Source organism: Phocoena sinus, chromosome 11 (genome assembly GCF_008692025.1).
Source record: "Phocoena sinus isolate mPhoSin1 chromosome 11, mPhoSin1.pri, whole genome shotgun sequence".
Lineage (NCBI taxonomy): Eukaryota > Metazoa > Chordata > Mammalia > Artiodactyla > Phocoenidae > Phocoena > Phocoena sinus.
The window spans coordinates 47,816,332-47,844,112 of NC_045773.1; the positions used below are offsets into that span (position 1 = coordinate 47,816,332).

The window sequence follows — 27,781 nt, forward strand, 5'->3', positions numbered from 1 at the left end:
GGCAAACGCAGCACCCTGAAGACAAAAGCCTGCCCCAGGGCAGGCTGGAGCCACGCCAGGCATCCCTCCTCCCGGTGGCCTGGCCCCCAGAGGTGTCTATCACGAGACACAGCGCTGCTTCGCTTGGCAGTGCCCTCAGTGTGCCTGAAGCACCACACCCTCCCGGGAGAGGCCGTGAGATGGCTGCGTGCTGAGAGGCAGGCCTGCTCTCTTACCAGCAAGGGTCCCTGGGCATCCCCCTCACACTCCCCCCTCGCCCGGGACACACACGGCTTGGTGTTGGAAAGTGGGGGCCGTGTGAGCCTCACTCTGGGGAGCCCCACCTCCCTCTTTCTGGGGGCTTCTGTGGGCTGGGCAGGAATGGTAACACCTTTGATGTAGTAGAGACACGGAAGACACCAGGGCCGAGGAAACGAGCCCAGGCCCTGGCTGCAGGTGGGACGTGCAGCGTCGGGACCAGGCAAAACGAGCTGGACACCAAACCCGGCCACTGGCCCCGCTCTTAGCTAAGCGCCAGCCTCGGCAGGAGGCTAGGGATCTCAGCAGCGTCGGCCGTGGCTTCAGTGTCACCAAAGAACAGGGACAGAGGGTGAAAACATCGTGACCCAATCATGTGTGACCACCAAGATGGCCGCACTCGAACCTCTCGAGGAGAGAAGCTCAAGAGGAACTCATGGTCCGTGTGGGGCTTGAGAGCGCCCATGTCGGGGGCGATGGAGAAGGCCGTCTCCCTGTCGGGGTGGGACTTGATGCTGTCCGGGCTGTAGGTTTCTCCAGGCATTAGGGGCCTCAGGTTGGGCTTCACGATCTGCCAGCGGAAGGCCAGCTCCACGTGCCTGTGGGGACGACCTTGACAGTAGGCAGTGGGCCCAAGGCCATGTCCCACTTCTGCCAGAATCAGCTCCCCCCACCCCCGGCCTGGCCTGGCCCTGCTCCTGGAGTGAGCAGGAAACGACCCAGGAGCAGGACGTGGCCAGGTCAGCCTTCAGGCCCTTCCCATGCAGGAGCCTGGGGGCCCCTGGGCAAGGGACAGCACGGGAGGCAGGGAGTCTGGAGACCTCCCAGCACAGCCCCACACAGCAGCTGGAGGCTGGAGCCACAGTGACTCCGGGGAATCATGCTCTAACCATCAGATATCAGGAAATTTTTCTGCCTTATCTTCTACCGCGTGAGTTTTCGCCACATCGACCCCACCCTCCGCCTCTCCAGCTATGGCCTCCCAGGACTACTGCTCTGGCCAGAAAGATATGTGCCCACTGGCTGCCAACAGAAGCGGTGACAACTCCCTGGTGGTGGAAGGGGTAGGACTCCAGGCGTGCTGCTGACAGCAGGTGTCGGTGAGGGGGACGGCAGGTGAGAGCTACTCATCCTGCCAGGCGACAGAGCCTGTGTAAGGCCTGCGTCACTTGGGCAGCATGGCCGGGAGGCTCCCCAAAGTCTGTCTTGGTGTAATGACGGAGCTCAGAGGATGGTCAGGGAATAAATGGCAGTGAGAGCTGAACCCACAGGCCATCATCTGTCTGACGTTGGGACTTGGGTGGCTTCCCCTCATGGGCTGGGCAGGACCTCTCTGGAAAACTATTCCTGGTTAAGGATGCACCAAAGGATCTACAGCAACACTGTCCAATATGACATCGCATAAATCGGCTCTAATATGATAGCCACCAGCTACCCGTGCGGCTACTGAGTACTTAAAATGTGGCTGGTGTCACTGAGGAAGTGAGTTTTTACTTTTACTTCATTTTAATTGATTTCCATTTAAATAGTCACATGTGGCAACTGGCTACCATGATGGACAGTGCAAATCTAGATCCTTCCATCCTGTGCCCAGATTCCCCCTGGCCTCTGGGAGGAACCACCAGCCTCACTGGGACCTCAGGCCAGGTGAGGAAGGAGGGAGGGTGTGTGCTGGGGTCCCTCACAGGCGTCACTCACGTGGCGTTTCTAATAATCAGCAGTTTGCTGGCCGTGGACTGAAGGTTTTCAGGCTCAAAGCGTATGAAGTGCTGGGCTGTTAAGTCTGTGAGCTCTCCGGGCTCCGGCTGACTTTTTTCACCAGAAACATAGATCAGATCCAGAGCCACCAGCTGCCCGATTCCTGACAAAGTACAGTAGTGAAGTTTCACTAGGGATGAAACCAGGACTCTGTGGCTGAAGGCTGTCACAGGACCCAGGCCACCATCCACATGCAACCGGCCGTGATCGTGACCCCGGGAAGTGCACACAGGGGGACAGGGAGCCAACAGCACACAGGTTCATGTCCCCACGTCACCTCAGACCAAAAGAAGGTGATTCTGATAACATAGCATGTAGCAGGCATTCAATTAATACCTGGTGAGTGAAACTGGGTGGATGGTAGACAGACGGATGGAAGGAAGGAACAGGGCACCTTAAGGAAATTCAGCAGGATGCCCCTTCTACCTGTACAGGAACCTACAGGTGCCCTGGTCGTTTCTGTGTGAGTCACTGGCAGTCCCCCAAAGGAGATCACGGTGAGTTTCAAAGTGACTCGATAAAAGACTGCCACCCAGGTTTCCATCCCTCTCGCACTAGACGGCCCCTTGGGACAGTTCCGAAGCCCACGCTGGCTTGGGTCTCTAAGGTCTGACCAGAGCTAGAGGCCCCAAACCAGAGCCCTGGAGGCTGCAGCATCCCCTGAGTGTGCCCACCCCCAAGGGGGACCGGGCGCAGCTGGGCCACCCCTGGGAGCGCACCCAAGCCCACCTGTGGTCACCAGCTCCTTTATCTGGCAGTTGTCACACACGATGATGAAGGTCTGCTCTGCCTTTCCCAGGCTGGTTGGGAGGAACAGGACCTGGGGAAAGAAGGGCTGTCCCGCTGTCTCCCATGAAGAGGCTTCTACCCCCTCGCCCTCTTCTTCTCAGCTGCACCCCCTTCCCTCCGGTCTCCACTTCTCCCTCCCCTCCCGGCCCCTTCCCTAAGGCTAGGGGTTCAGCCCAGGCTCCACCAGCTAATTTGGGGAGTGTGTTGAAAGGCTATGAAGAGAGAATTCATAGAGACTGAAATACAAATGGCTCTTAAATAACATGTTTAACCTCATTCATGATAAAAGAAGTGGAAATGCAAACCACCCAGAAGAACAGTTTTTCATGCCTCCTACTGGCAAAGAGCAGAAAGTTAGCGGTCATAAGCACAGTGATAGGTTACGTTAATTTTCTTCAAAATAATCTAGAGGGGCAGGGCAGGGCTTGGTGGGAAGAGACGGAGGGGCACAAAGGAAATAAGGTTGGCCAAGAGTTGATGAATGTTAAAGCTGTGTCATGAGTACATGGGTGATCGTTCAACTATTCTATTTTTGCATATAGGTTTGTTTTGGGGTTTTTTTGTTTTTGTTTTTGCTTGGCCAGTTGGACTTCTGACCTTTCCTTTTTTTTTTTTTAATTGAAGTATAGTTGATTTACAATGTTATGTTAGTTTCAGGTATTCAGCAAAGTCATTCAGTTATACACATAGATGTATATCTATTCTTTTTCAGATTATTTTTGTATATGTTTTAAAATGTCCATGATAACAGTTTTTTTTTTTAAGTTTGATAACCCATTGTATTGGCAAAGGTATGAGAATTAAAATAGGCACCCTCACATACTGTGGATGGAAGTACAAATTGATACAATCCACATGGTGGGGATTCTGGTGACATGTATCACAATTATGAGAGCAGAGACCCTGAGTCAGCAAATGCACGTCAAGAACTATATCCTTCTGGTAGGACAGAGTGATGTATGTATAAGCTATTCCCTGAGATGGCCAGAGATCAGAAATAATCTTCATGCAGGGGACAGTTGACCTAAATTATGGTTCATAGGTCCAGTGGAATACCATGCAGCTGTAAAAAATATGAACCGGTAAGTGGAAAATACATGGTGCAGAACAGAGCACAGAGCGGGCAACTATTTGTGTGAAGGAAAAATGGAAACAAAGGAAAGAAAAAACCATGTGCAGTTGCTTAGGTAGGCATCACATATCTCTGGGAGGGCACTCTAACCTGGTAAGGCTGTGGCCTCTGGGTGGCTGAGGAACTGGGGGGAGAGGGAGCATTTCACTGTGCATCTATTTGCATCTTTTGAATTTTTAATCATGCGAATCTATTTATTTGGAAATACGAATAAATTTTAAAACAAACAAAATCCCAATCAGTAAACAAAATTTACATAAGGAATGCAAAGGGGAAAACCTCGCCCTGACTTCCCCACTGCTCCCCAAAGACTGCTGCTGCTACCCTCTTCTTTTCCTTGGGGATCATAGGAGGATGGGATGAGGGGGACATCATGGCCTGGGCAGGGGTGACAAGCCCCAATTCCTTAAAGCCACCACAAGGCTCTGACAAATCCTGGGCTATGCCAAGAGGACCTGGCTCACCCCTCGGCAACAGAGGAGGATGGATAATCCCTATTGTGCTCCTGAACTGGCCTCGTCCCGGCTCCAAAAGCCAGGTTCTTATCAGGATCAGATCATCACGGACATGAACAAGACAGCATCACTCCCAAACAAGACCCCATCAGACCCTTGAAACTGGAAAGGAACTGATAAAGGAAGCCTTCCTTTACATCTTGGCAAAGAAGCTTATGGCAGCGGTCCTCAAACTTCGCTGCACACACAGAATCACCTGGGGAGCTTGAAAAATCCTATGCCCAGGCCACACCCCAGACCAATTAACTCAAAACCTCAGGGCTGGGGCCCAGATGTCAGCGTGTTTGCAAGTTTCTCAGGGGACGGCCATGTGCAGCTGAGTTTGAGAACCTATGGCTCTTGGCTCTCACTACCTGATGACCTGATGTAGGCCAAATCCCCCTCCCCAGAACCCAGATAGCTTTTACTCTTTAATGTCGGTGTGTCCTTCAACAGGCAAGTGAGGAAGGCCATGCTCGCTTGTGGCAGCCCCACACCCAGCCATGGGACAGCACAGAGTCAGACTCCTGGAGCAGAGGGTGGGGTGACAGGGGCAGGAAGACATCACCATGTCTCGCAGCCTCTTCTGGGGACCAGTGAGCAGGTGTGACAGGCCCAAGGGACCCCGGAAAGGGGCCAGTTAGGAAAGGAGGAGCCCACATCCCGGAGGTCAGACTCTGGGAGCTTCTGCAGAGGTTCAGGATGAGGCCTAAGGAAGGCGGGCCTTGTTGACCATATAACTGAGGATAAAACAGGAAGGAGAACAAAGCTACCAGATTTAGGGGGTGGGATGGTCCAAGATGGACTGAAGGACTGAGGGGAGATCCTGGAGGCAGCTCAGATGTTAGTAGAGGTGACCCGCAGGCTCACGGGTGGACAAGCAAAACTCAGGGATCGTGGTGGCATTGCTAGGGCTTTCTGCACTTGCTCTGTGAGGGAGGTCATAGGAGAGTCAAATGACATCACCCCACAGAATGCAATAGCATGCTCCTACACAGAAGCCACCAAGGCTGGGACCTGGGAGTGGATATCTGGGTCATGAAAACACAGAGGCGGGAATTCCCTGGCGGTCCAGTGGTTAGGACTCAGTGCTTTCACTGCGGTGGCCCAGGTTCAACCCCTAGTCCGGGAACTAAAGATCCCACAAGCTGTGTGGGGCAGCCAAAAAAACCCCCCAAAAGCCCCAAAAAACAAAAAACCAGAGAGGCAAATGAAATCAAGCGAGCAGTTGAGGAAACAGCGAACCAATCATAAAGAAATACAAGCTAGCGTCTCATCACCTACCTGCATGAATACGGCCTGCCCCGGAGCCAGCTCAAACACTGACGGCAGGATCCCAAAGGGGGGCTGCTCAACAAAGCCGATGGTTGCAACAGCCTTAAAGAAAAGCAGAAGATGACCCAACAGTGTGGAAGAAACATCGTGCTCAGATGACACACTTCCCTCCTCCAAACATCCATTTTGTGATTTGAAGGGTCTTAATGGATCATCCAGTTTCCTGTTCATGAAGAAACGGAGGCTCATCCATTCAGCAAGCACTTACTCAACCTGCACCAGGCACTAGATGGGGTTCTGGTGGTTAAAGATGAGTACAAGACAGAGCGTCCACGAAGAGCTGCCCGCGGGTAGGAGGTACGAGGCCACTGACAAGTGTTTCAGACGCAAAGCAGGAGGTGGGCTCCCAAAGCACAGTCCTTTCCCGACTACAGCAGCCTGTGTGGTTGGTGCCGGCTTCTGTGTCGGCCTCCATCCTCAACCCACCCCTGGCCATGAGCACCTGAGTCAAGGGAAGCTGCCATCTTGTCAGCAGAGCTGCAGCCCAGGTGCCCACAACAGGAAGCCACTTAGCATGCCAGGGACACAAACCCACGCCTCCAGGACCCTGGCAGGTAACAGAAATGAGTGAAATGTGTGTCTGGGAACATGTGGTCCTCTGGATCTGTCGCTTGTTTCGGGAGACACAGGTACAGCAAAATATCTCTACGCTGAGTCAGGTAACACTGTGAGTGAGCAGGACCATCAGTGGTGTCAGCACTCGGCTGCCCTGGGGCGGGGAGGGCAGAGCTGGGCAAACAGGAGGGGATGTGCACACCCCCTGCTTCTCAACTCCAGCTGACAGGCCACAGTGGATCCTGGCCCAGGGCTGCACATCTCCCAATGTTTCAGAGAGACTGGAAGTGCACATTTTTATACGAAGTCTATTTTTTAAAAAATATTTATTTATTTATTTGGTTGGTTGGTTGGTTGGTTGGTTGGCTGCGCTGGGTCTTAGTTGCAGCACGTGGGATCTCGTTCCCTGACCAGGGATTGAACCCGGCCCCCCCCGCACCGGGAGCGTGAAGTCTTAGCCACTGGGCCACCAGGGAAGTCCGAAATCTCTCTATTTTTAAATGGTGGCTCAAAAAATGTTTTTAAGCCCTGTGCCAAATAAATATACCCACAAAATTCAGCCAAAGAGCTGCCAATCTGTGACCTCTGCTATACTCAAACATTTGCTACTATAATGAATGAATGAATGAATGAATGCAGGGACATTTGAGCCAGGCCTTGGAGGATAAGAGAGGTGACAGGACCTGCCCAGGGTCACACAGGTATTAGGGGAGTAACAAGAACTACAGCGCTGGTCTCTGTACATGTTGATTCTCATTGGACCATGGCAGCTGGAGAGAGAGGTTATAAAATTCTGTTCTCTGTGTGTGTGTGTTTCCAGTCACAGGTGCACTCGAGCAAGTCCCTCACAGGGGTTATTTCCTTTGATGGATTTGCTCTTTTTCCAGGTAGCAATCTGTGAGCACTCACTCTGAAGCTTGGCGGCGGCCAGCTCTTTTTAGGCATAATGCAGAACTTGCCCACGCTGAAGCCCACGTTTTTGCAGATTAATCTGGTCATCTTCATGCCCCCAATGAGGCAGTAACCACAGTCCAACACCGGCGACACTGCAGCCACAAGGAAAGATGGGCAAGAGAAACAGCACAGTCCTGTTGTTGTTCTCCGGAGGCCCAGCCCGAGCTAAGAGCAGCTGTGGAGGGGCGAGGGGGATGGATGGGGATGGGCCCACCACTGCTCCCACATGGCAGCGGCGCCTCGGGACTCCACGCGCTCGGGCTTCAGCCAGTGCCACCCGGCATGGCCCTGGGGGTTGTGGTCAGAGTCCCAGCTTGCAGCCTGTGCCCAGCTGAAGGGACTCGTAAATGAGGGCGTCCAGGCAAAGCCAGCCACCCCATGGCCACACAGGTGACACCCATGGAGGGCTCCAGGCACTCCTTCTTGCCTCGCCATGGCACAGGCCCACTCAGGGTGTCCCTGAGCCAGCAACGCCTAGGCTGGGGTCAGCTGGGATGCTGGCCTCCTCTCCCGATGCCTGTCACTCGGAGTCAGCCTCCACGGGAAGCAGGATGGTCAGGGCCTGACACACGAGGACTGTGGGCAAGCTTCTGGACCCAGAAGCCCCTGTCCCAGGGGACAGGCTGTGTGCTGCCATGAAGGGGCCCTGTGGGCAGGCGGTCCTTATAGGGGCACCAGCCCTCCCTGAATCCCGGGGGAGCAGAGCACACTCACACGTCAGCACTGGGGGCGGCCTCCGGGCCTGCAGGGGGATCAGCAGCGTGTGCGCTGACTGGGTCTCCACCAAAATAAAGTCATCAAAATCCCCAAGGCAGTCGGGAAAAAACTGGACAGTGTACTGGCAGGTCATTCCAGGAGCCACCATTCCACCTTTTCCTGGGAACATCCCTGTGGGTGACAAAAGCGACAGATGAGATTCTGGAGACCAGGTAAGAAGACCAGGGCCTGGGGCGGTTGGGGGGAGTGATAGGGTCCACCTGGAATGGTCAGGCGGGGCCATGCATTTATTTTGTGGGCAGCAGAGAGCTATTTGAGGTTTCTGCAGGGGTTGGGGTGGGTGGGACACAAGATCAGAGCTGTTCTTCAGGAGAACACTGCGTCACGGAGGCAGGAAGCCTGGCTGGGAAGCCACTGCGATGGCCTAAGTGAGGAACCAGGGGTCCTGGCTGAGGGCAGTGACAGTGCGCAGGGCGAGGAGAGGGCAGAACCAAGCCTGGAGGGACGAGATCCGAGGAGGAGCTGTCGGGACTGGGGGCCTTTGGTGGAGGGTGGGTAGGAGGCCTCTGCGGAGCACGAGGGGTGCAGCTGTGGAGTCACCCTAGGGCCTGGTGGGCGTGTAACCCGGGGCAAGGCCAGTACACGATGTCGAGGCCACCCAGGCCTCTGCCACCCTGAGCTCACCCAATCCCAGAGCGAAGTAGGGCGTGGACGGCGGGAGGACTCGCAGGTGGCGGCTGGTGGACGTGGTGTTCTGCAGCGAGATCACCATCTGTTCAAAGGCAAAGCGACGTGTGTGGACAAAGGCTATGAAGTCTGGGGTTCACTGAATAATATGGGAAGGGGATGGGGGGATAAGTGTAATGAACCTGGCACGGAAGAGGAACTCCATACATGCACACACTTTGCCTTCTATTTCGTGAACTATTACACTGGGAAAAACGTATCAATTATAACATGACAAGCCGTGTTTCCATCACCCAGCTTAAGAAGTAAAACATTAAAAGTTTAAGAAGTAAAACATTAAAAGTACAGATGAAGCCCTGCCCCAGCCTCCCACCAGAAAACAGCTCCATAAATTTGAAGCATGTCTTCATAGGTATGTATGCCTACATCAACATTTAAATCCATTTTTGGCCAGTACGACATATTGCCTCAATCTACCTGTGAACCAGACCCAAGTGTGGAGAGACCCATATTATAGTTTTAATTTTTATTTCTCTGTTATTAATGATGATGAGCATCTTTTCGTATGTTTATTTGCTATTTGGGTTTCCTCTTGTGTGATGTGTCTGTTCGCAGTGCCAATTTGCCATTGGGTACTTTGTCTTTTTCATATTGATTTGTAGGAATTCTTTATATATTCTGGGTACTAATTCTTTATAAGGTATGTGTTATACCTTATAAAGTGTAAGTATTGGGTTCAGTTTTCTGTAAGATGTAACGGAAAACCCCGAATGAACTTTTTGGCCAACCCAATATATAACTTGTATAAGTTTATAACTTGTATTACCTTTTGGTGTACAGTTTCTAAAATTTTAATATAAAATTTATCAACATTTTGTTCAAGGTTTATACTTCAGTTTCAAGAAATCTTTCTATATCTCCTATATTTTCTTCTTAAATTTTTGCTTGAGATCTTTGCTGGAAAGTATTTTGTTTCAGCTATGGAGGGAGGTAGGGATTAAATTATTTTCCATATGGCAAGGATACTAACTCAGTTTTGCCTCTTCAGGTCTGCACACGTGCATGGGACAGCCCTGGCACCATACCCTCAATCTGCTGCTATTCTCCAGACTCAGGGCTAGCTGCAGCCACTGCTGTCATTACGGATCGAGGTGTTCATGGCAGTGGCTGCCCCTCATGTCCACTGAGGCAGGCCTCCAGAGAGTCTTGCTCCCAGCCACACAAGGCAAACCCCCAAGCAATAAGAGGCGGGATCCAGCAGTTTTTGAAGGGATGTCTCACAAGACAAAATAATCAATTGCACTTTCTGGAAGTCAGCTCAGTAATTCTTGTACTGGCTCTGCCTCCTTCCATCCCCTTTCCTCACTCCTCCCTGGAATTGTAAATGACAGCACAAAATCTCACCACCTCAGACTCCGCATTATGGGGAACCCAGGCTATGACACTTTGCGTCAGAAAGGTCCTAAAACAGCAGACCCTTAGGATGTGATTCTGGAGTTGGCTTTCTCCCCAGTCTGGCAGCGATCAGAACTCTAGCTGGTGGGAAGTAGGGTGTGATGACCCCTGAGATTACTAAGGCTTTCACCCATGGTCGACTGAAATGAGGTGCAGGTAGAGGTCGGGCATTGAAACGTGGTAGCTACGGCGCGGTTGCAAGGTCTGGGAAGACAGTAATTACACGGATTGCGGAGTGGGCTGGCTTTCCTTAACAGCACTGGAAGCCATGGAGGAAAAAATTGACAGGCTCAGGGCAGCCAACTGCCAACTCAAGGGCCACCGTGAAGACATCCCTTGCATTCCTGGGTTACACTCAATTTGCTCCTGGAGTGGATGTGTGTGTGTGTGTGTGTGTGTGTGCGTGCGCGCGCGTTTCTTCTTGCTTGGTTTTTTTACTTAGTATTTCTGAACCTATGTTCTTTTTTTTTCTTTCAAATGTCTTTTAAATTTACCAAAATATGGAAAGAAAACAAAAATGAAATTATAGGAAACATAATAAGCCCCTGGCATACAAGGTACAGATCTTTATTCCTACCACAACTCCTTAGCCTCCAGCACCCCATTCTGCTCCCCATCTCAGGACAGACAAGCCCTCTCACAGCTCCAAAGACTGGGGGATGAGACTGGGCTTATTTTTTTTTTTTTTTAAGTGTAGGGAGTATATCATTTATTGACCCTGTGTCCCCCCACTCACTGGTCACTACTCTTGACTTGCAGCACAACAGGTACAGAACTGCAAGGGATCATGCCCAGCTCCGTGATCACCAGATCCACCAGTTCTGGGGGGATCACATCATAGACCAGATTCCACAACCGTAGGGACGAGTGGTTCTGCCAGTCAGCCAGGGCCACACGCTCTCCTCGCTCACACAGCAGATCGTCAGGGTCATCTAAGGCATCAGTCTGCACACGCTCACAAAACTTGTATGTTTCACAGCAGACCAGCACTGGCACATTATGGGCCCGTGCCACCAGGGCCAGCTGTGCTGTCCCTACCCGTGACATCACAGACCCATTGGCCAGGAGTGCATGAGCTCCCGACAACACCTTAGAAACCTCTGGGAGCATAAAGGAAGCTGCAGGGATCAGCAGGTAGGAGGCAGGGACCCCAGCACGGACCAGAGAACGTAGCGTGTGCTTTCCCTCCAGCCGTGGCCGGCTGTCCACCACTACCACCCGAAACCGCCCGCCCTTAGCCCAAGCCTCCTGAAGAATTCGTGATACCAGAGATGAGCATCCATATACCAGGATCACATCTCCATTACTGACCTTCTCATAAGCAAAGCATGAGATCGCCTGAGCTGCAAACACAATCTTCTCTTGCACATATGGATCGATGGCTGCTCGAAGTTCTGACTTGGCCTCCTCTTCCCGCTTGGAGCCGCTCACACCCGTGATCTCCTTGTTAAGGAACTTGATGGCGTTGTACATGCTCGCTGACAGGGGACGGCACTGAGTCAGGAAGCTGAAGTAGGGCTTTGTTTATTCACTAGGTCCCCTGACAGTTCTTCACTGGGAGGTGTGGTGTAGTCCTGAATCACCTGCTGCAAGGCACGAAGCAGGGCAATGCACTGGGCATGGGAGCCACTGACCAGGCCCTGGGAGTACTGCAGGCCGAGTCACACCATGGCTGGGTGGGTCACAGAGGATGGGATGCTCATAAACTGGCTCAGAGAGTTCTGTCTGCTGTACTGGGGTAGGTGGGAGAAGAGACTGACTTTGGGTCCATAATCCTTTCGTGTAGGAACCTGCTGTTGTTCTGTTTTTTTAACAAGCCTCCTCAGAAGCGTGGAGTCATCAACCTGACTATGCTCGGGTAGACCCTTCACTCCTGAGGGGGTTTCTCCAGCTGTGCTGGGGCAGGCCTGAGGAGGTGGCCCTCCTTGGTCCCCTTTTCTTGCCTGCTTCAGGGCCCGCTCAGCCTCCTGCTTGGCCCACCTTTCAGCTCGAAGTTCAGCCTTACTCCCACCTGCTGGAACTTTCTCCTTGGCACTGCCCAACTGACTGTCCAGTCCAGGCAGGTCTTTGGTCAGGCCTTGACATTGGGCTGCAGATACAGCAGAGCCAGTTTCTGGTTCTGCCCCCTTTTCCTCCTTCCATTTCTTCTTCTGTTGTTTCTTTTCCTTCCAAAGCTGCAGCTTTTCTTCTTGGGTCATCTCCCTCCCCGCTGCCCCAGGCCGAGGAACAAGCTCCGCCTTCATCCCAGATCCCGAGTCCTCGCGAACAGCCACGGCCATGGCAGCCGTCATCCTCCTGGGCTTATGTTCTTAAGCAAAACTGGCTTATGACTTTCATTGTCAAAGCTCCTTATTTGGCTTTGGTGTCAAGGTAACATTAGGCTCTTAGTCCAAAATGACATAAAACTGGGTGACTTATAAACAACAGGAATGTATTTCTCACAGTTCTGGAGGCTCGACGGTCCAAGATCAAGATGCCAGCATGGTTGTGTTTTGGTGAGGGCCCTCTTCCATTCACAGCTGGCACCTTCTCACTGTGTCCTCAAGTGGCAGAAGGGGCAAGGGATCTCTCTAGAGCCTCTTCAGAAAGCCACTAATCCCATTCACGAAGGCTTCACCCTCATGACCTAAGCACCTCCCCAAGGCCCCACCTTCTAATACCATCATCTTTGAGGGTTAGGATTTCAACATACGAATTTTGGAGGGACACAAACATTCAGACCATAGCAGGCTCATTACCTAAGAATGAGGGTATGTTCCTTCTTTTTGTAGTCTCTGACAGTTTATATAAGATCAGGATTAGCTTGAATGTTTGATGGTGTATACCTGTAAAATGATCTGGGCATGGCGTTTCTTTCAGTAAAAAGTCTTCTTTTTAAGCTATTTTCATCGAAGTTGGATAACCACATAGTTTAAAGAGGCAAAGAGTTCTACAAAATTTCAAAAATAGAAATCCTGCCCTCTTCCCCTGCCTCTACCCCTGACATTTCCCACACCCAATCACAAACACTTTTTCCTCCTTTAGCTGATTATTTTGGAATTTACTTCCGTGGCTCCAGATGGCATGCTAATTTTTTTTCAGTTTTAGGCATTAATTATGGATGGGTGATATGGATATTCTCTCTTTCCTCACCCTTAGCTAGCTCACCGCATGCCATACCCTTCTTATCCCTCATCTTCCCGACGTAAGTTACATCACACTCATGGTTAGATCAGTAATGTTTACATTATTGTTGCTATATAAATGCTATTCACAGCTGAGCATGAAATTCTCCCTTATACAATTTTTGTTTTTCCAAAAGTTAATCAACCAATTATTTTGTTTGGTTTATACTTATCAATAATTTAATCTCTTTCCACTACCCTACAAATTTCTTTCCAAGATGTCCAGATGTATCAGGGACTCTTATCAGTGTCACCCCCACAAGTCAACCCTTCCTAGAGCCTCTGGCCTCTTTTAATCTGGACTGGTCGCTTGCTACACCTACTGCTATGACCCAGGACAGGACAACCCCTGTAGCAGTTTTCAGACACATCCAGAAGTTCTTTGACAGTCCTTCCATTGAGAGGTGAGGTCTATCTATGTAGCTTCCCCTCCAATCTGGGCTAAACTTAGTGACTCGTTTGTAACCTACAGCAATGCAGAGGAGGTAATGACTTTCTGATGTATTCCAAGGGAACCGAACCTCCAAGGTTAGGTCATAAAAAGTGATGCAGGGACTTCCCTGGTGGCACAGTGGATAAGAATCCACCTGCCAATGCAGGGGACATGGGTTAGAGCCCTGGTCTGGCAAGATCTCACATGCCGCGGAGCAACTAAGCCCATGCGCCACAACTACTGAGCCTGAGCTCTAGAGCCTGCGTGCCACAACTACTGAGCCCGTGTGCCACAACTACTGAAGCCCACATGCCTATAGCCCGTGCTTTGCAACAAGAGAAGGCACTGCAATGAGAAGCCCGCACACCACAACAAAGAGTAGCCCCCGCTCACCACAACTAGAGAAAGCCCGCGCACAGCAACAAAGACACAACGCAGCCAAAGAAATAAAATTAAATCTTAAGGGGCTTCCCTGGTGGCGCGGTGGTTAAGTAAGAATCCGCCTGCCAGTGCAGGGGACATGGGTTCGAGCCCTGGTCTGGGAAGATCCCACATGCCGTGGAGCAACTAAGCCCGTGCACCACAACTACTGAGCCTGTGCTCTAGAGCCCTCGTGTCGCAACTGCTGAAGCCCAGGTGCCTAGAGCCCGTGCTCCGCAACAAGAGAGGCCACTGCAATGAGAAGCCAGTGCACTGCAACGAAGAGTAGCCCCTGCTCGCCGCAACTAGAGCAAACCTGAGCGCAGCAACAAAGGCCCAACACAGCCAAAAAAAAAGGGATGCAACCTCCCCCTTACTTGCTAGAATACTCACTTCGAAGCTCTGATCACTCACTTTGAGCTGCCTGATTACCCTGAGGTAGCCATTCTGTGAGGAAGCCCAGGCCACACGGAGAATACACGTGCATGTGCTCTGTTAGCACCCTCGGCAGACAACTAACATCAACTACTCTGTGAGTGAAAATGCCTCAGAGAGTTCCAGCCCCATCTTTCAGGTTACCCCTGGTCACTGACTTTTTCCAGCTAAGGTTCCAAACATCACGGAACAAGCCATTCCCGTTGTGCCCTGTCAGAATTTCTGATCCAAAGAATCTACAAGCATGATAAAATGGTTGTTTTCAGTTGTTAAGCTTTGTAGCAGCAGTAACTGCAGAGCTCCTTAACCATTACTGACCTGGGCCTTTCCTGCATGTATCTCCTATGCTGGATCTCTCGTTTCCCACACATCAAGCCTTCCTCCTCCTTGGTTTACTCACTTATATAGGGGAGCATGTTCCTTAAGAGTTTCCTGAGAAAGGGTGCATGGGACATACATTTTTAAAGACTTGGCAAATTTGAAAATGTTTTTATCCTTAAACTTTATAGTTTAGCTGGGCAAATAACTTAGGCACACAGTCATATGCCCAACAGATGCAGGGTGCATTTCTAAGAGACATCACTAGATACAATTCAATTTATATAACGGACAGTGGCAGACTGCGTTTCTCTTTGGGGGAGGCTTGCCCTGGGGAAACCAGCTACTGTGCTCTGAGGAAGGGAAGGGAAAGGAAAGGAACTAGCTGAGGTGGAGAAGCCTCAGGCAGAGGAACTGAGGTCTCAGCTGAAAGCCAGCACCAACCACCACACGTGTGAGTGAATGAGACTTTGGCCCCAGTCTCTGGGCTGTGACCCCAGATATCGCAGAGTAGAGATAAACTCTCCTAGCTGTGTCCTATCTGATCAGAAAGCAAACTGCTGTTTCATGCTGCCAAGTCTTGGGGGCAATGTGTTACATGGTTACAGTAACTGGAACACTGAACATATTAAAAGAGACTCCAATGAAAGTTACCCTTAAAACCATGCTGGAAGGGACCATGTTAAGTACTTTCTTTCTTTGCTTTCTTCTATCAAGTACTTTTAACCACAAATGCTGTTCTTAAGTCCCAGAACATTAATACATCTGGGCTGTATGCCTCCCACAGTATAAATATTTAGAATCCTGCAACTGGACATGCAGTCACTGCGGTGATCTGACCCTGAGACTCACTAAACTAGATGCAGAGACTTCCACAAGTAGAATGTTATTCCAAGATTCTTCAGATGACTGTGGGTGGAGGGAGCTATAGGTGTGGAATGGGAGGAGGCACTGTGGAATTAGACTGTAGTTAGAGGAATCAGCATGAAGTCATGATTTTTAAATATGTAAGCACATGGATATGGATATATGCATGTTTATGTGTACATATATATTTACATATATATAGATGGACCTCTGAAATTGTTATTTTTCCCCACCTCTATCCATTTAAAGGACTTAGAAGCAATGACATCCCAGTAGCTAGTAGCAGATCTAGTGCTTAGATCTTGGTTTCTAAATACCATTCTCCACTAAAAGGAACCACGGCTTCTTAGAAACTGATTCCAGAACTGGGACAAAGAGAGTACAAGATTAGCCTGGAACATCTTGTGATGGCAGAATGTAAGGAAGCGCTCAAGAAACTGCTAGGTCATATCAAAAGAACACGGGAGACAACGTGTAAGGCTCCCACTGGGCAAATCTGAGATAATTTCAGAAGCAAAATGAATACTGACTTTAAATAACTCATTTTAGGCTAGATTAACAAAACTTCATTAAATAGAATGATTCTAAATAGATGTGCCCGCACCAAAAAAATGAACACTATACAATAGCCAATATTTTACAGTACCTGGATACATATTTTGAAAAAGATGAAATGATCAATTAATCATAGGGGGTAAAAAAACCAATTACTTAACTAAAATTGACCAATCTTGTCTTTAATATATAGTCTCTTGATTGGACCTACACTTATCCAAAAACTGGACACAAAATATGTTCCAAATGTCTGTTATAATATTTACATTGTGTTTGACACTCAGGTGTTTAAATGTTGTTATACCCCCAAGATCAAATTGACATCCAGTAATGATTCTGCATCACAGACTAAAGCCCTTAGGTTTAAATCCTCTCCACCAGGAACTTTTGACCAAAATGGGGGGAGTTGAGAAATTTTTGAGGGAAATGGTGCAGACCTGGCCTAACTAAGATAAAGAACACTAATAAAGGACACTGGAAGACACAGTCTGTCACATATACTCCACAATTAATTTTGCAAGGTTTTCTGGAAAATTCATTTTAAAAATCCTGAAACTGTTTTTTTGTTTTGTTTTGTTTTTTGTGGTACGCAGGCCTCTCACCGTTGTGGCCTCTCCCGTGGCGGAGCACAGGCTCCGGACGCGCAGACTCAGCGGCCATGGCTCATGGGCCCAGCTGCTCTGCGGCATGTGGGATCTTCCCGGACCGGGGCACGAACCCGTGTCCCCTGCATCGGCAGGCGGACTCTCAACCACTGTGCCACCAGGGAAGCCCCTGAAACTGTTTTGATATCATTATTTAGACTGCTTAAGAACAGACTCCCAAACTGGCCTCTTTCTTACCCCCAAAATATGCAGACAAGGTTCACTGTTCCCAGACTACAGTTTTTCCTCTCCCCTCTCAGTTATAAATTCTCTTTTTGCCTTTGCTCACTGACAACAGTGTATTGGCTATTATTCGTTAAATGAGTATGCAGATCACTAATTCCTCTCTCAATGAGTCTTCCAATTCATGAGTACAATATATTCTGTAGTGTGCTGGCAAATGTTTAACGACCAGCTCTTGGGGTGGGGAGAGTCCTGACTTGGTAGTATTTGTTGATTCCTGTGGTGTAAAAACTCTCAATATGGTCAATTTCAAGATACCAATGTGACATCACTGAGCACAGAGTTGGAAAGAGATGTGCATGATCAGCCCTCATGAGCTAGTACAATGTGGGGTACAGGCACACCTCGGAGATATGGTGGGGTCGGTTCTACATTTTCTTACTCTCCTCCCCAAATTTTATAATTTTGATATCCTCTTTGATACCTTCATGTTTATCCTTTTGCTGTTTAGTTATCATTGCTTTCACAAAATTTTTAAAATTATGACTATTTCATCTACATTTTCAAATTTCTAAGCATAAAGTTGTTGATAAACCTCTTGTTATCTCTCTAATGTCTGTAGGATCCATAATGATGTCTTCATTTCCCCTGACACTGGTAATTTTTACCTTCCCTCAGTTTGATCAGTTTTGCCAGGGACTAAGCAATTTTACTAATCTTTTCAAAGAATTAACTTTTGGCTTTGCTGATCCTACACTATATTTGTTTTCTATTTAATTAAAATGTGTTCTTGTTTTATTATTTCCTTCCTTCCAGCTTCTTTGGGCTTAATTTGCTATTCACTTCTAATTTTTGAGATGTACACCTAGGTAACTGATTTTCAGACTATTTCTTTTTTAAAATTTATTTAATTTATTTATGTACTTTTGGCTGCGTTGGGTCTTTGTCGCTGAGCGTGGGCTTTCTCTAGTTGTGATGAGTGGGGGCTACTCTTCGTTGTGGTGTGTGGACTTCTCATTGTGGTGGCTTCTCTTGTTGCAGAGCACGGACTCTAGGCACGCGGGCTCAGTAGTTGTGGCGCACAGGCTTAGCTGCTCCGCGGCATGTGGGATCTTCCTGGACCAGGGCTCGAAGCCGTGTCCCCTGCATTGGCAGGCGGATTCTTAACCACTGTGCCACCAGGGAAGCCCTATTTCTTTTCTAATATGTGAACATAAGTCTATACATTTTCCTCTAAGCATGTCTTTAGCTGCATCCCATAAGCTGTGATGTATCATTTAAAGATGATCATTCATTATTTTCTATTTTCTAATTTCCGTTATGACTTCTTTGACTCATGTATCTAGTAATGAATTGCTTAATCTCCAAATATGTGGGGGAGTTTCTAGTTATATATTTGTTATTCAGTCTACTTAGTTCAAGCTCTATATGCTTTCAGTCCTTTGAAATTTGTTAATTCCTTTATGATCCAGCACATAGACAATTTTGGTAAATGTTCCAAGTATACTTTTAAAGGAACTGTACATTGCAATTGCTGAGTACAGTGTTATATATAACTCAATAAGATATAGTTTGTTAATTGTATTGTTCAATTCTTCTGTGTCCTTACTGATATTTTTGTCTACCTGCCCTTTAAGTTTTTGAGAAAAGAATGTGAAAATCTCATGTTTATTATTGTTTGTTTTTCTTCTAGACTTGTAAAATTTTGCCTAGATATATATAATTTTTTTAATATAAATTTATTTATTTAATTTTGGCTGTGTTGGGCCTTCGCTGCTGCATGCAGGCTTTCTCTAGTTGCAGTGAGTAGGGGCTACTCTTCGTTGTGGTGTGCGCGCTTCTCATTGAGGTGGCTTCTCTTGTTGCAGAGCATGGGCTCTAGGTGTGCGGGCTTCAATAGTTGTGGCACGAGGGCTCAGTAGTTGTGGCCCATGGGCTCTACAGTGCAGCCTCAGTAGCTGTGGCTCATGGGCTTAGTTACTCTGCGGCTTGTGGGATCTTCCTGGACCAGGGCTCAACCATGTCCCCTGCATTGGCAGGCGGATTCTTAACCACTGTGCCACCAGGGAAGTCCTGCTTATATATTTTGAGGCTAGGTCATTAGTGTATATAGATTTTCTTTTCTTTTTTTATTAATTAATTAATTAATTTTTGGCTGCATTGGGTCTTTGTTGCTGCACGTGGGCTTTCTCTAGTTGCGGTGAGTGGGAGCTACTCTCCATTGTGGTGTGCAGACTTCTCATTGCAGTGGCTTCTCTTGTTTCGGAGCACAGGCTCTAGGCACGCAGGCTTCAGTAGTTGTGGCACACAGGCTCATTAGTTGTGGCTTGCAGGCTTTAGAGCGCAGGCTTAGTAGTTGCGGCTCATGGGTTTAGTTGCTCCGCAGCATGTGGGATCTTCCCAGACCAGGGCTCGAACCCGTGTCCCCTGTACTGGCAGGCGGATCCTTAACCACTGTGCCACCAGGGAAGTCCCTAGATTTTAAATAGTTGTACCTTTTGGATGGATTTTTTAAAAAAACTTTGATCAGTATAAAATGTCCCTCTTCTTTATTTCTACTAATGCTTCTTGACTTAATGTCTACTTTCTCTGATATTAGCATAGCCACACCAGTTTTTTACCTTTTTTTTTAAGATTTTTTTTTGATGTGAATCATTTTTAAAGTCTTTATTGAATTTGTTACAATATTGTTTCTGTTTTATGTTTTGGTTTTTTGGCCATGAGGCACGTGGGGTCTAAGCTCCCTGACCAGTGATCAAACCCGCAGCCCCTGCATTGGAAGGCGAAGTCTTAATCACTGGACTGCCAGGCAAGTCCCACCAGTTTTCTTTTGGTTAAGGTTTGTCTGATTATATCTTTTTCCATCCTTATATTTTCAATCTTTTAGTATCCTTTTTTTTTTTTTTTTTTAGGAGAAAGAAATTCAGATCATTTTTTTCAAGGCTGGCAGGAACCCACAACAGTTTGTGTGTAACAGACATTACAGTGGGGATTTATATGCTTATTTTTATTTTATTTATTGGAAAAATTTTTAATAAATTTATTCATTTATTTATTTTTGGCTGTGTTGGGTCTTCGTTGCTGCGCACGGGCTTTCTCTAGTTGCGGTGAGTGCAGGCTACTCTTCGTTGCGGTGCACAGGCTTCTCATTGTCGTGGCTTGTCTTGTTGCAGAGCACCGGCTCTAGGCATGCAGGCTTCAGTAGTTGTGGCACATGGGCTCAGCAGTCGTGGCTTGTGGGCTCTAGAGCTCAGGCTCAGTAGTTGTGGCACACGGGCTTAGTTGCTCCGCAGCATGTGGGATCTTCCCTGGCCAGGGTTCGAACCTGCGTCCCTTGCATTGGCAGGCAGATTCTTAACCACTGCGCCATCAGGGAAGCCCTGTATCCTTATTTTTAAATGTTATCTCACATTAGCAGCATTTAGTTGGTTTTTGTTCTTCTACCCAGTCTGACGATCCTTCTCTCTTTTTTTTTTCGGCCACACTGCATGGCTTGCAGGATCTTACTTCCCCAATCAGGAATTGAATCCGTGCCCTTGGCAGTAAAAGCATGGAGTCCTAACCACTGGACCACCAGGAATTCCCTGATCCTTCTTTTTTTTAAAAAAAATATGTACGTATGTATTTATTTTTGGCTGCGTTGGGTCTTCATTGCTGCACGCAGGCCCTGTCTAGTTGCAACGAGTGGGGGCTACTCTTCATTGTGGTGCGCAGGCTTCTCATTGTGGTGGCTTCTCTTGTTGTGGAGCGTGGGCTCTAGGGCTCTAGGTGCAAGGGCTTCAGTAGTTGTAGCACGTGGGCTCAGTAGTTGTGGCTCGTGGGCTCTAGTGCACAGGCTCAGTAGTTGTGGCGCATGGGCTTAGTTGCTCTGTGGCATGTGGGATCTTCCTGGACCAGGGCTCAAACCCATGTTGCCTGCATTGGCAGGAGGAGTCTTAACCACTGTGTCACAAGGGAAGTCCCTCCTGATCCTTCCTTTTTTTTTTTTTTTGCGCTATGCGGGCCTCTCACTGTTGTGGCCTCTCCCATTGTGGAGCACAGGTTCCGCGGCCATGGCCATGGCTCACGGGCCCAGCTGCTCCGCGGCATGTGGGATCTTCCCGGACCGGGGCACGAACCTGTGTCCCCTGCATTGGCAGGCAGATTTCAACCACTGCGCCACCAGGGAAGCCCCTGATCCTTCCTTTTTAATTGAAGTACTTGGTCCATTTAATTACTTCATGTAATTATCAACAAATTTGAGTATAATATAGCTAATTCACTTTGTTATACAGCAGAAACTAATACAACATTGTAAAGCAATTATACTCCAATAAAGATGTTAAAAAAATTTTTGAGTATAAATCTACCATGTTTTTATTTTCTATTTGTACTATCCCCCATGTTCCTTTTTCATTTCTTATCTTCTATTAATCAAATATTTTTTAAAAATTCCATTTCCCCCATTACCTTGTTATTTTTATATCATTTTACTATTTGAATAATGATTAGCCCAGAGATTACAACAAGCAACCTTAACTTATTAAAGTTTCCATACTAATTAGCACTTATACACTTCCAAGAGAATCCAAGGATCTTGGAACACTTTAAATCCACTTACCCCTCCCACTTTTGGGGTATAGTTATGTTTTTAATTCTACATACATTTAAATAACATATAATTATTAATACTAACTACATTATTATTATGGTTATGTTACATTTAATATTAATTTACATGTCTTAACAAGTTTACCCTTACTGTTGCTTTTCATTCTTATATTTCTCTACTCCCATATGGTAGACTTTTCTTCTGACTGAAGAATTCCTTTGGTTCAGGTCTTCTGGTGATGAATTATTATTATCTGGTAATGAATTACTAGTTTTTGTTTGTCTGAGAATGTCTTCATTTTATCTTTTTTTTTTTTTCACCACACCGTGTGGCTTGCGATATCTTAGTTCCCCAACCAGGGACTGAACCCAGGCCCTTGGCAGTGAAAGCACTGAGTCCTAACTACTGGACTCCCAGGGAATTCCTTATTTTCACTTTTAAAGAAAATTTTCACTAGGTTTAGAATTCTAGATTGAAAGTTATTTTCTTTCATCACTTTGAAGCTTCCATTCCAATATTTTCTAGCTTCTGTCATTACTGTTAGAAGGCAGTGGGTCTTTTTTCTCTAGATGCTTTAAGTTCCTCCCCAAACCCTGTCTTTAGAGCAGAATTCTACTATAATGTGTAAGTATAGGTATATAAGTATATGCATAAGGTACGGTTTCCTTATTTTATCCTTCTTAGGGTTGTTAGTGCTGTACTCTATGGCTTGAACTCTTCATTACTTTTGGATCATTCTCAACTATTTTTTCTTCAAATACTGCTTCTGTGACATTGTCTCCTCTTTTTCTGGGGCTTCAATTACATAACAGACCTGCTTACTATGTCCCATTTTTTTAATGTAGTTTTCTATATTCCTTCATCTTTTTTCTCTTTATACTTCAGCCTGGATCATTTCTACTGACATATCTGCAAGTCTTCCCTTCATCTGTGTCTAATTTGCTGTTAAGCCTTCTATTGAGTACTTAATTTCAGTTCCAGAATTTTCATTTTTTTTTGTAGATTCCTCAGGTTATTTACATACAACATTGCCATAACTGGAAGCCTCCACAGAATACATATTTTTAGTGCTTTATTTTGAGATATTAGTTTTACAAGAGTTGTAAAAATAATCCAGAGAGTTCCCATAAACTCTTCATCTAGCTTCCCCTTATGTTAACATCTTAGATAACAACAGAACAATGACCAAAACTAAGAAATTAAGCTTGGTACCATATATTAATGAAAGAACAGAATTTATGTGGACTTCTCCAGTTTGTCCACTAACATCCTTTCTCTATTCCTGGATCCAATCCAGGATCTGCAATTGCATTAGCCTGTCATATCTTCTTAGTCTCCTCCAACTTGTGACAGTTTCTCAATCTTTCCTTGTTGTCTGTGACCTTCCATGACCTTGAGCGTTTTAAAGAGTACGGGTCAGTTATTTTGTAGAATGTCTCTCTACAGTGTGTCCTTCAGTTTGAGTTCTCTGATGATTACTCATGAATGGATTGAGGTTGTGCATTATTTGTAGGAATACCACAAAAGTGATGTGCCCTTCCCGGTATATCATATCAGGGTTATATGCTATTGATGTGTCCTATTAGTGGTGATGGTAACCTTAACCACTTGGTTAAATTGGTGTCTTCCAGGATCCTCTACTGTACAGTTACTATTTTTCCTTTGTAATTGCTAAATATTTGGGGAGAGACTATGGAATTATGTTTCTGCTCACACTTCTACCCAATAATTTTAGCATCTATTAGTATGTCTTGCCTGCAGACTTTATTAGTGTGATAGTTAATGGTTAAATTTTTTTTTTAGTGTGGGTTTTTTCTTATTTATTTATTTATTTAGGCTGCGTTGGGTCTTTGCTGCTGTGCGCAGGCTTTCTCTAGTCATGGCAAGCGGGAGCTACTCTTCATTGTGATGAGCGGGCTTCTCATTGCAGTGGCTTCTCTTGTTGTAAAGCACAGGCTCTAGGCATGCAGGCTTCAGTAGTTGCAGCACGCGGGCTCAGCAGTTGCAGCATGCGGGCCCTAGAGTGTGCAGGCTTCATAGTTGTGGCACGCAGGCTCAGTAGTTGTGGCGCACAGGATCTAGAGCACAGGCTCAGTAGTTGTGGCGCATGGGCTTAGTTGCTCCATGGCATATGGGATCTTCCCAGACCAGGGATCAAACCTGTGTCCCCTGCATTGGCAGGCGGATTCTTAACCACCGTGCCACCAGGGAAGTCCCTAATGATGATCTTTAAATTCTCATTCTTTCTACATTATTAATTAGAATTCTTTTATAACAAAGAGTTGTCCCTTTTCTCCCATTTATTTATTCAGATATTTACGTATATTAGTATGGACTCATGGATATTTACTTTATTCTTTGGGTTATAATCTAATAACATTATTATTTGTTTTGTTGCTTGAGTTGTTTCTCTTTTGGCCATTGGGAGCTCTGTGTCCTTCTGACATGCCCTCTCCCCTACTCACACACACACTCTCTCTCTTTTTCTCTCTCTAGCACTTCCTTACTTTCTGGCACAATATGCTCTACATTCATTTCCTATTTTCCCTGCCTCAACCCTGGAATCAAACAGTTTTCCAATGAGCCCTGGGTTCCTTTTTTTGGAAAATAGTACTTAGAAACCAAGGTCCATAGAACAAGTGTGCTAAATGTTTCTAGGGTGTCATTATTTCTATCTCTCTAGTGGATACAGACAGCCAAGAAATATATGCATGTGTACTAACCAACACATTCACATACATCTAGATTTATTCTTGTATTTATCCAACTGTGTGTATGTGTCATCCCCCCCAACATACACACCTATATTTTTAAACCATGAATCCATATTTACACTTCCAAATACAATCTAGCACCACAGAGTTCATTCTAGCATTCCCCTTTTCCTTATATGTAACTTCTTTCTGCAACAGTGAAAAAACCTAATTCTCGTTCATATTTTTTTAATTTAAAAGGCTTCATCAGGTCCAGGATCAAGACGGTGGAGTAACTCATCAAGGATATGAAGCTCACCTCCTCCCACAAATACATCAAAAATACATCTACACGTGGAACAATTCTCACACAATATCTACTGAACACTGGCAGAAGACCTCAGACCTCAGACCTCTGAAAGGGCAAGAAAATCTCCACATAACCAGGTAGGACAAAAGAAAAAAGCAAAAAAAAAAAAAAGAAAAGAAAAAGACAGTGAGAAGGGAATTGGAATGGCACCTGCAACCCTGGGAGGGAGCTGTGAAAGAGAAAAGATTCCTGCATGCTGGGAAGTCCCCTCACCAGCGGGGAGCTCAGCCAGGAGAGCAGGGGAGCTTCAGAGCCTTGGAGGAGAATGCAGCAACTGGTTTGCAGCAGCTAGAATGGGAGAGGGACTTCCCTGGTGGTCCAGTGGCTAAGACTCCACGCTCCCAATGCAGGGGGACCAGGTTCTATCTCCGGTCAGGGAACTAGATCCCACATGCTGCAACTAAGAGTTCACATGCTGCAACTAGAGATCCTGCATGCCGCAACTAAAAGATCCTATGCATTGCAACTAAAGATTCCGCACTCTGCAATGAAGATCCTGTGTGCTGCAACTAAGACCCAACGCAGCCAAATAAATAAATAAATATTTTTTAAAAAACTTAAAAAACATAAAACAAAGGCCATAAAGAAAGATAAAGAAGGATTCTATATAATGACAAAGGGATCAATACAAGAAGAGGATTTTATACTCGTCAACATATATGCATCTAATATAGGAGCACCCAAATATATAAAACAAATACTAACAGACATAAAGGGAGAAACTGACAGGAATACAATAATAGTAGGAGACTTTAACACCCTACTCACATCAATGGACAGATCTAGACAGAAAATCAATAAGGCAACAGAGATCCCAAATGATACAATAGAACAGATAGACTTAATTGATATTTTCAGGACATTACATCCAAAAAAACCAGAACACACTGTTTTCAAGTGCTCATGAAACATTCTCTAGGACTTACCACATACTAGGGCACAAAACTAACCTCAACAAATTTAAGAGTATAGAAATTACCTCAAGCATCTTTTCTGACCACAATGGCATGAAACTAGAAATCAACCACAGAAAAAGAAAGGAGAAAAAAACAATTATGTGGGGACGTAACAACATGCTACTAAAGAACCAATGGATCAACGATGAAACCAAAGAGAAAATATAAAAATGCCTTGAGACAAATGACAATGCAAACACAATCATACAAAATCTGTGGGACGCAGCAAAAGTGGTTCTTAGAGGGAAATGCATAGCAATATAGTTCTTCCTTCCAAAACAAGAAAAATTTCAAATAACCTAAACTACCACTTAAAAGAATTAGAAAAAGAATTTAAAAAGAAACTAAAGTCAGCAGAAGGAAGGAAATAATAAAGACCAGAGAGGAAATAAATAAAATAGAGATTAAAAAAATAATAGAAAAAATCAATAAAACCAAGAGCTGGTTCTTTGAAAGGGTAGACAAGATTGACAAACCTCTGGCCAGGCTCACCAAGAGGAAAAGAGAGAGAACACAAATAAACAAAATAATAAATGAAAAAGGAGACATAACAACTGATAGTGCAGAAATACAAAAAACTGTAAGGGAATACTATCAACAATTATATGCCAACACATTCAACAACCTAGAAGAAATGGACAAGTTTCTAGAAACATACAGCCCACCAAAACTGAATCAAGAAGAAATAGATTATTTGAACAGACTAATCACTAGAGGTGAAATAGAAACTGTAATTTAAAAACTCCCTACAAACAAAAGTCCAGGACCAGAATTCTACCAAACATACAAAGAACTCATATCAGTCCTTCTTAAACTCTTCTAAAAAACCGAAGAGGAGGGAACACTCCCAAAGATATTCTATGAAGCCACCATCACCCTGATACCCAAACCAAGGACACCACCAAAAAAGAAAATTACAGGCCAATATCTTTGATGAATATAGATGCGAAAATTCTCAAAAAATATTAGCAAATATTAGCAAACCAAATCCAACAACACATAAAAAAGATCATACACCATGATCAAGTGGGATTCATCACAAGCTCACAAGAATGGTTCAACATATGCAAATCAATCAATGTGATACCCACAGAAACAAAAGACAAAAACCACATTATCATCTCAATAGATGCAGAAAAAGCATTTGACAAAATACTACATCCATTCATGATAAAAACTCTTAACAAAGTGGGTAGAGAGGGAACATATCTCAACACAATAAAAGCTATTTATGACAAACCTACAGCCAGTATAATACTCGATGGTGAAAAGCTGAAAGACTTCCCGCTAAAATCTGGAACTAGACAAGGATGCCCACTCTCATCATTTCTATTCAATGTAGTATTGCAAGTCCTTGCCACAGCAATCAGAAAAGAAAAAGAAATAAAAGGTATCCAAATTGACAGGGAAGAGGTAAAACTGTCATTATATGCAGATGACATGATTCTATACATAGAAAACCCTAACGACTCTGCACAAAAACTACTAGAACTGATAAACAAATTCAGCAAAGTAGCAGGATACAAGATTAATTTCCAAAATATACAAACAGCTCATACAACTTAACAACAGAAAGAACCCAATCAAAAAATGGGCAGAAGACCTAAATAGACATTTCTCCAAGTAAGAAATACAAATGGCCAAGAGGTAAATGAAAAGATGCTCAACATCGCTAATTATTAGAGAAATGCAAATCAAAACTACAGTGAGGTACCACCTCACACCTGTCAGAATGGTCATCATTAAAAACTCTACAGGGAGGGGGAGGGGTGAGTTTTGACAGGGCGAGAGAGAGTCATGGACATATACACACTAACAAACGTAGTAAGGTAGATAGCTGGGGGGAAGCAGCCGCAAGGCACAGGGATATTAGCTCGGTGCTTTGTGACAGCCTGGAAGGGTGGGATGGGGAGAGTGGGAGGGAGGGAGACGCAAGAGGGAAGACATATGGGAACATATGTATATGTATAGCTGATTCACTTTGTTATAAAGCAGAAACTAACACACCATTGTAAAGCAATTATACCCCAATAAAGATG

At 46.0% G+C, this 27,781-nt stretch overlaps 2 protein-coding genes across 7 annotated transcripts in view; both read right to left on the bottom strand.

Moving 5' to 3' along the window:
* The window catches only part of DLEC1 (DLEC1 cilia and flagella associated protein), a 102,282-nt gene that overhangs the window by 28,468 nt on the left and 46,033 nt on the right, over positions 1–27,781 (bottom strand). For all 6 annotated transcript variants that reach the window (XM_032647578.1, XM_032647575.1, XM_032647576.1 and 3 more), the window contains 7 exons: positions 8,656–8,743; positions 7,969–8,142; positions 7,210–7,346; positions 5,695–5,787; positions 2,725–2,815; positions 1,936–2,098; positions 644–836 (listed from right to left, as the gene is read on the bottom strand). In XM_032647578.1, coding sequence (XP_032503469.1) covers positions 644–836; positions 1,936–2,098; positions 2,725–2,815; positions 5,695–5,787; positions 7,210–7,346; positions 7,969–8,142; positions 8,656–8,743 — 939 coding nt within the window. The remainder of the gene's footprint in view (positions 1–643; positions 837–1,935; positions 2,099–2,724; positions 2,816–5,694; positions 5,788–7,209; positions 7,347–7,968; positions 8,143–8,655; positions 8,744–27,781) is intronic.
* LOC116761619 (translation initiation factor eIF-2B subunit delta-like) lies at positions 10,613–12,392 on the bottom strand. Its single transcript, XM_032647586.1, is given in 2 exon segments — positions 10,613–11,636; positions 11,639–12,392. Coding segments are annotated over 2 exon segments (1,545 nt in total). The 3' UTR covers positions 10,613–10,845.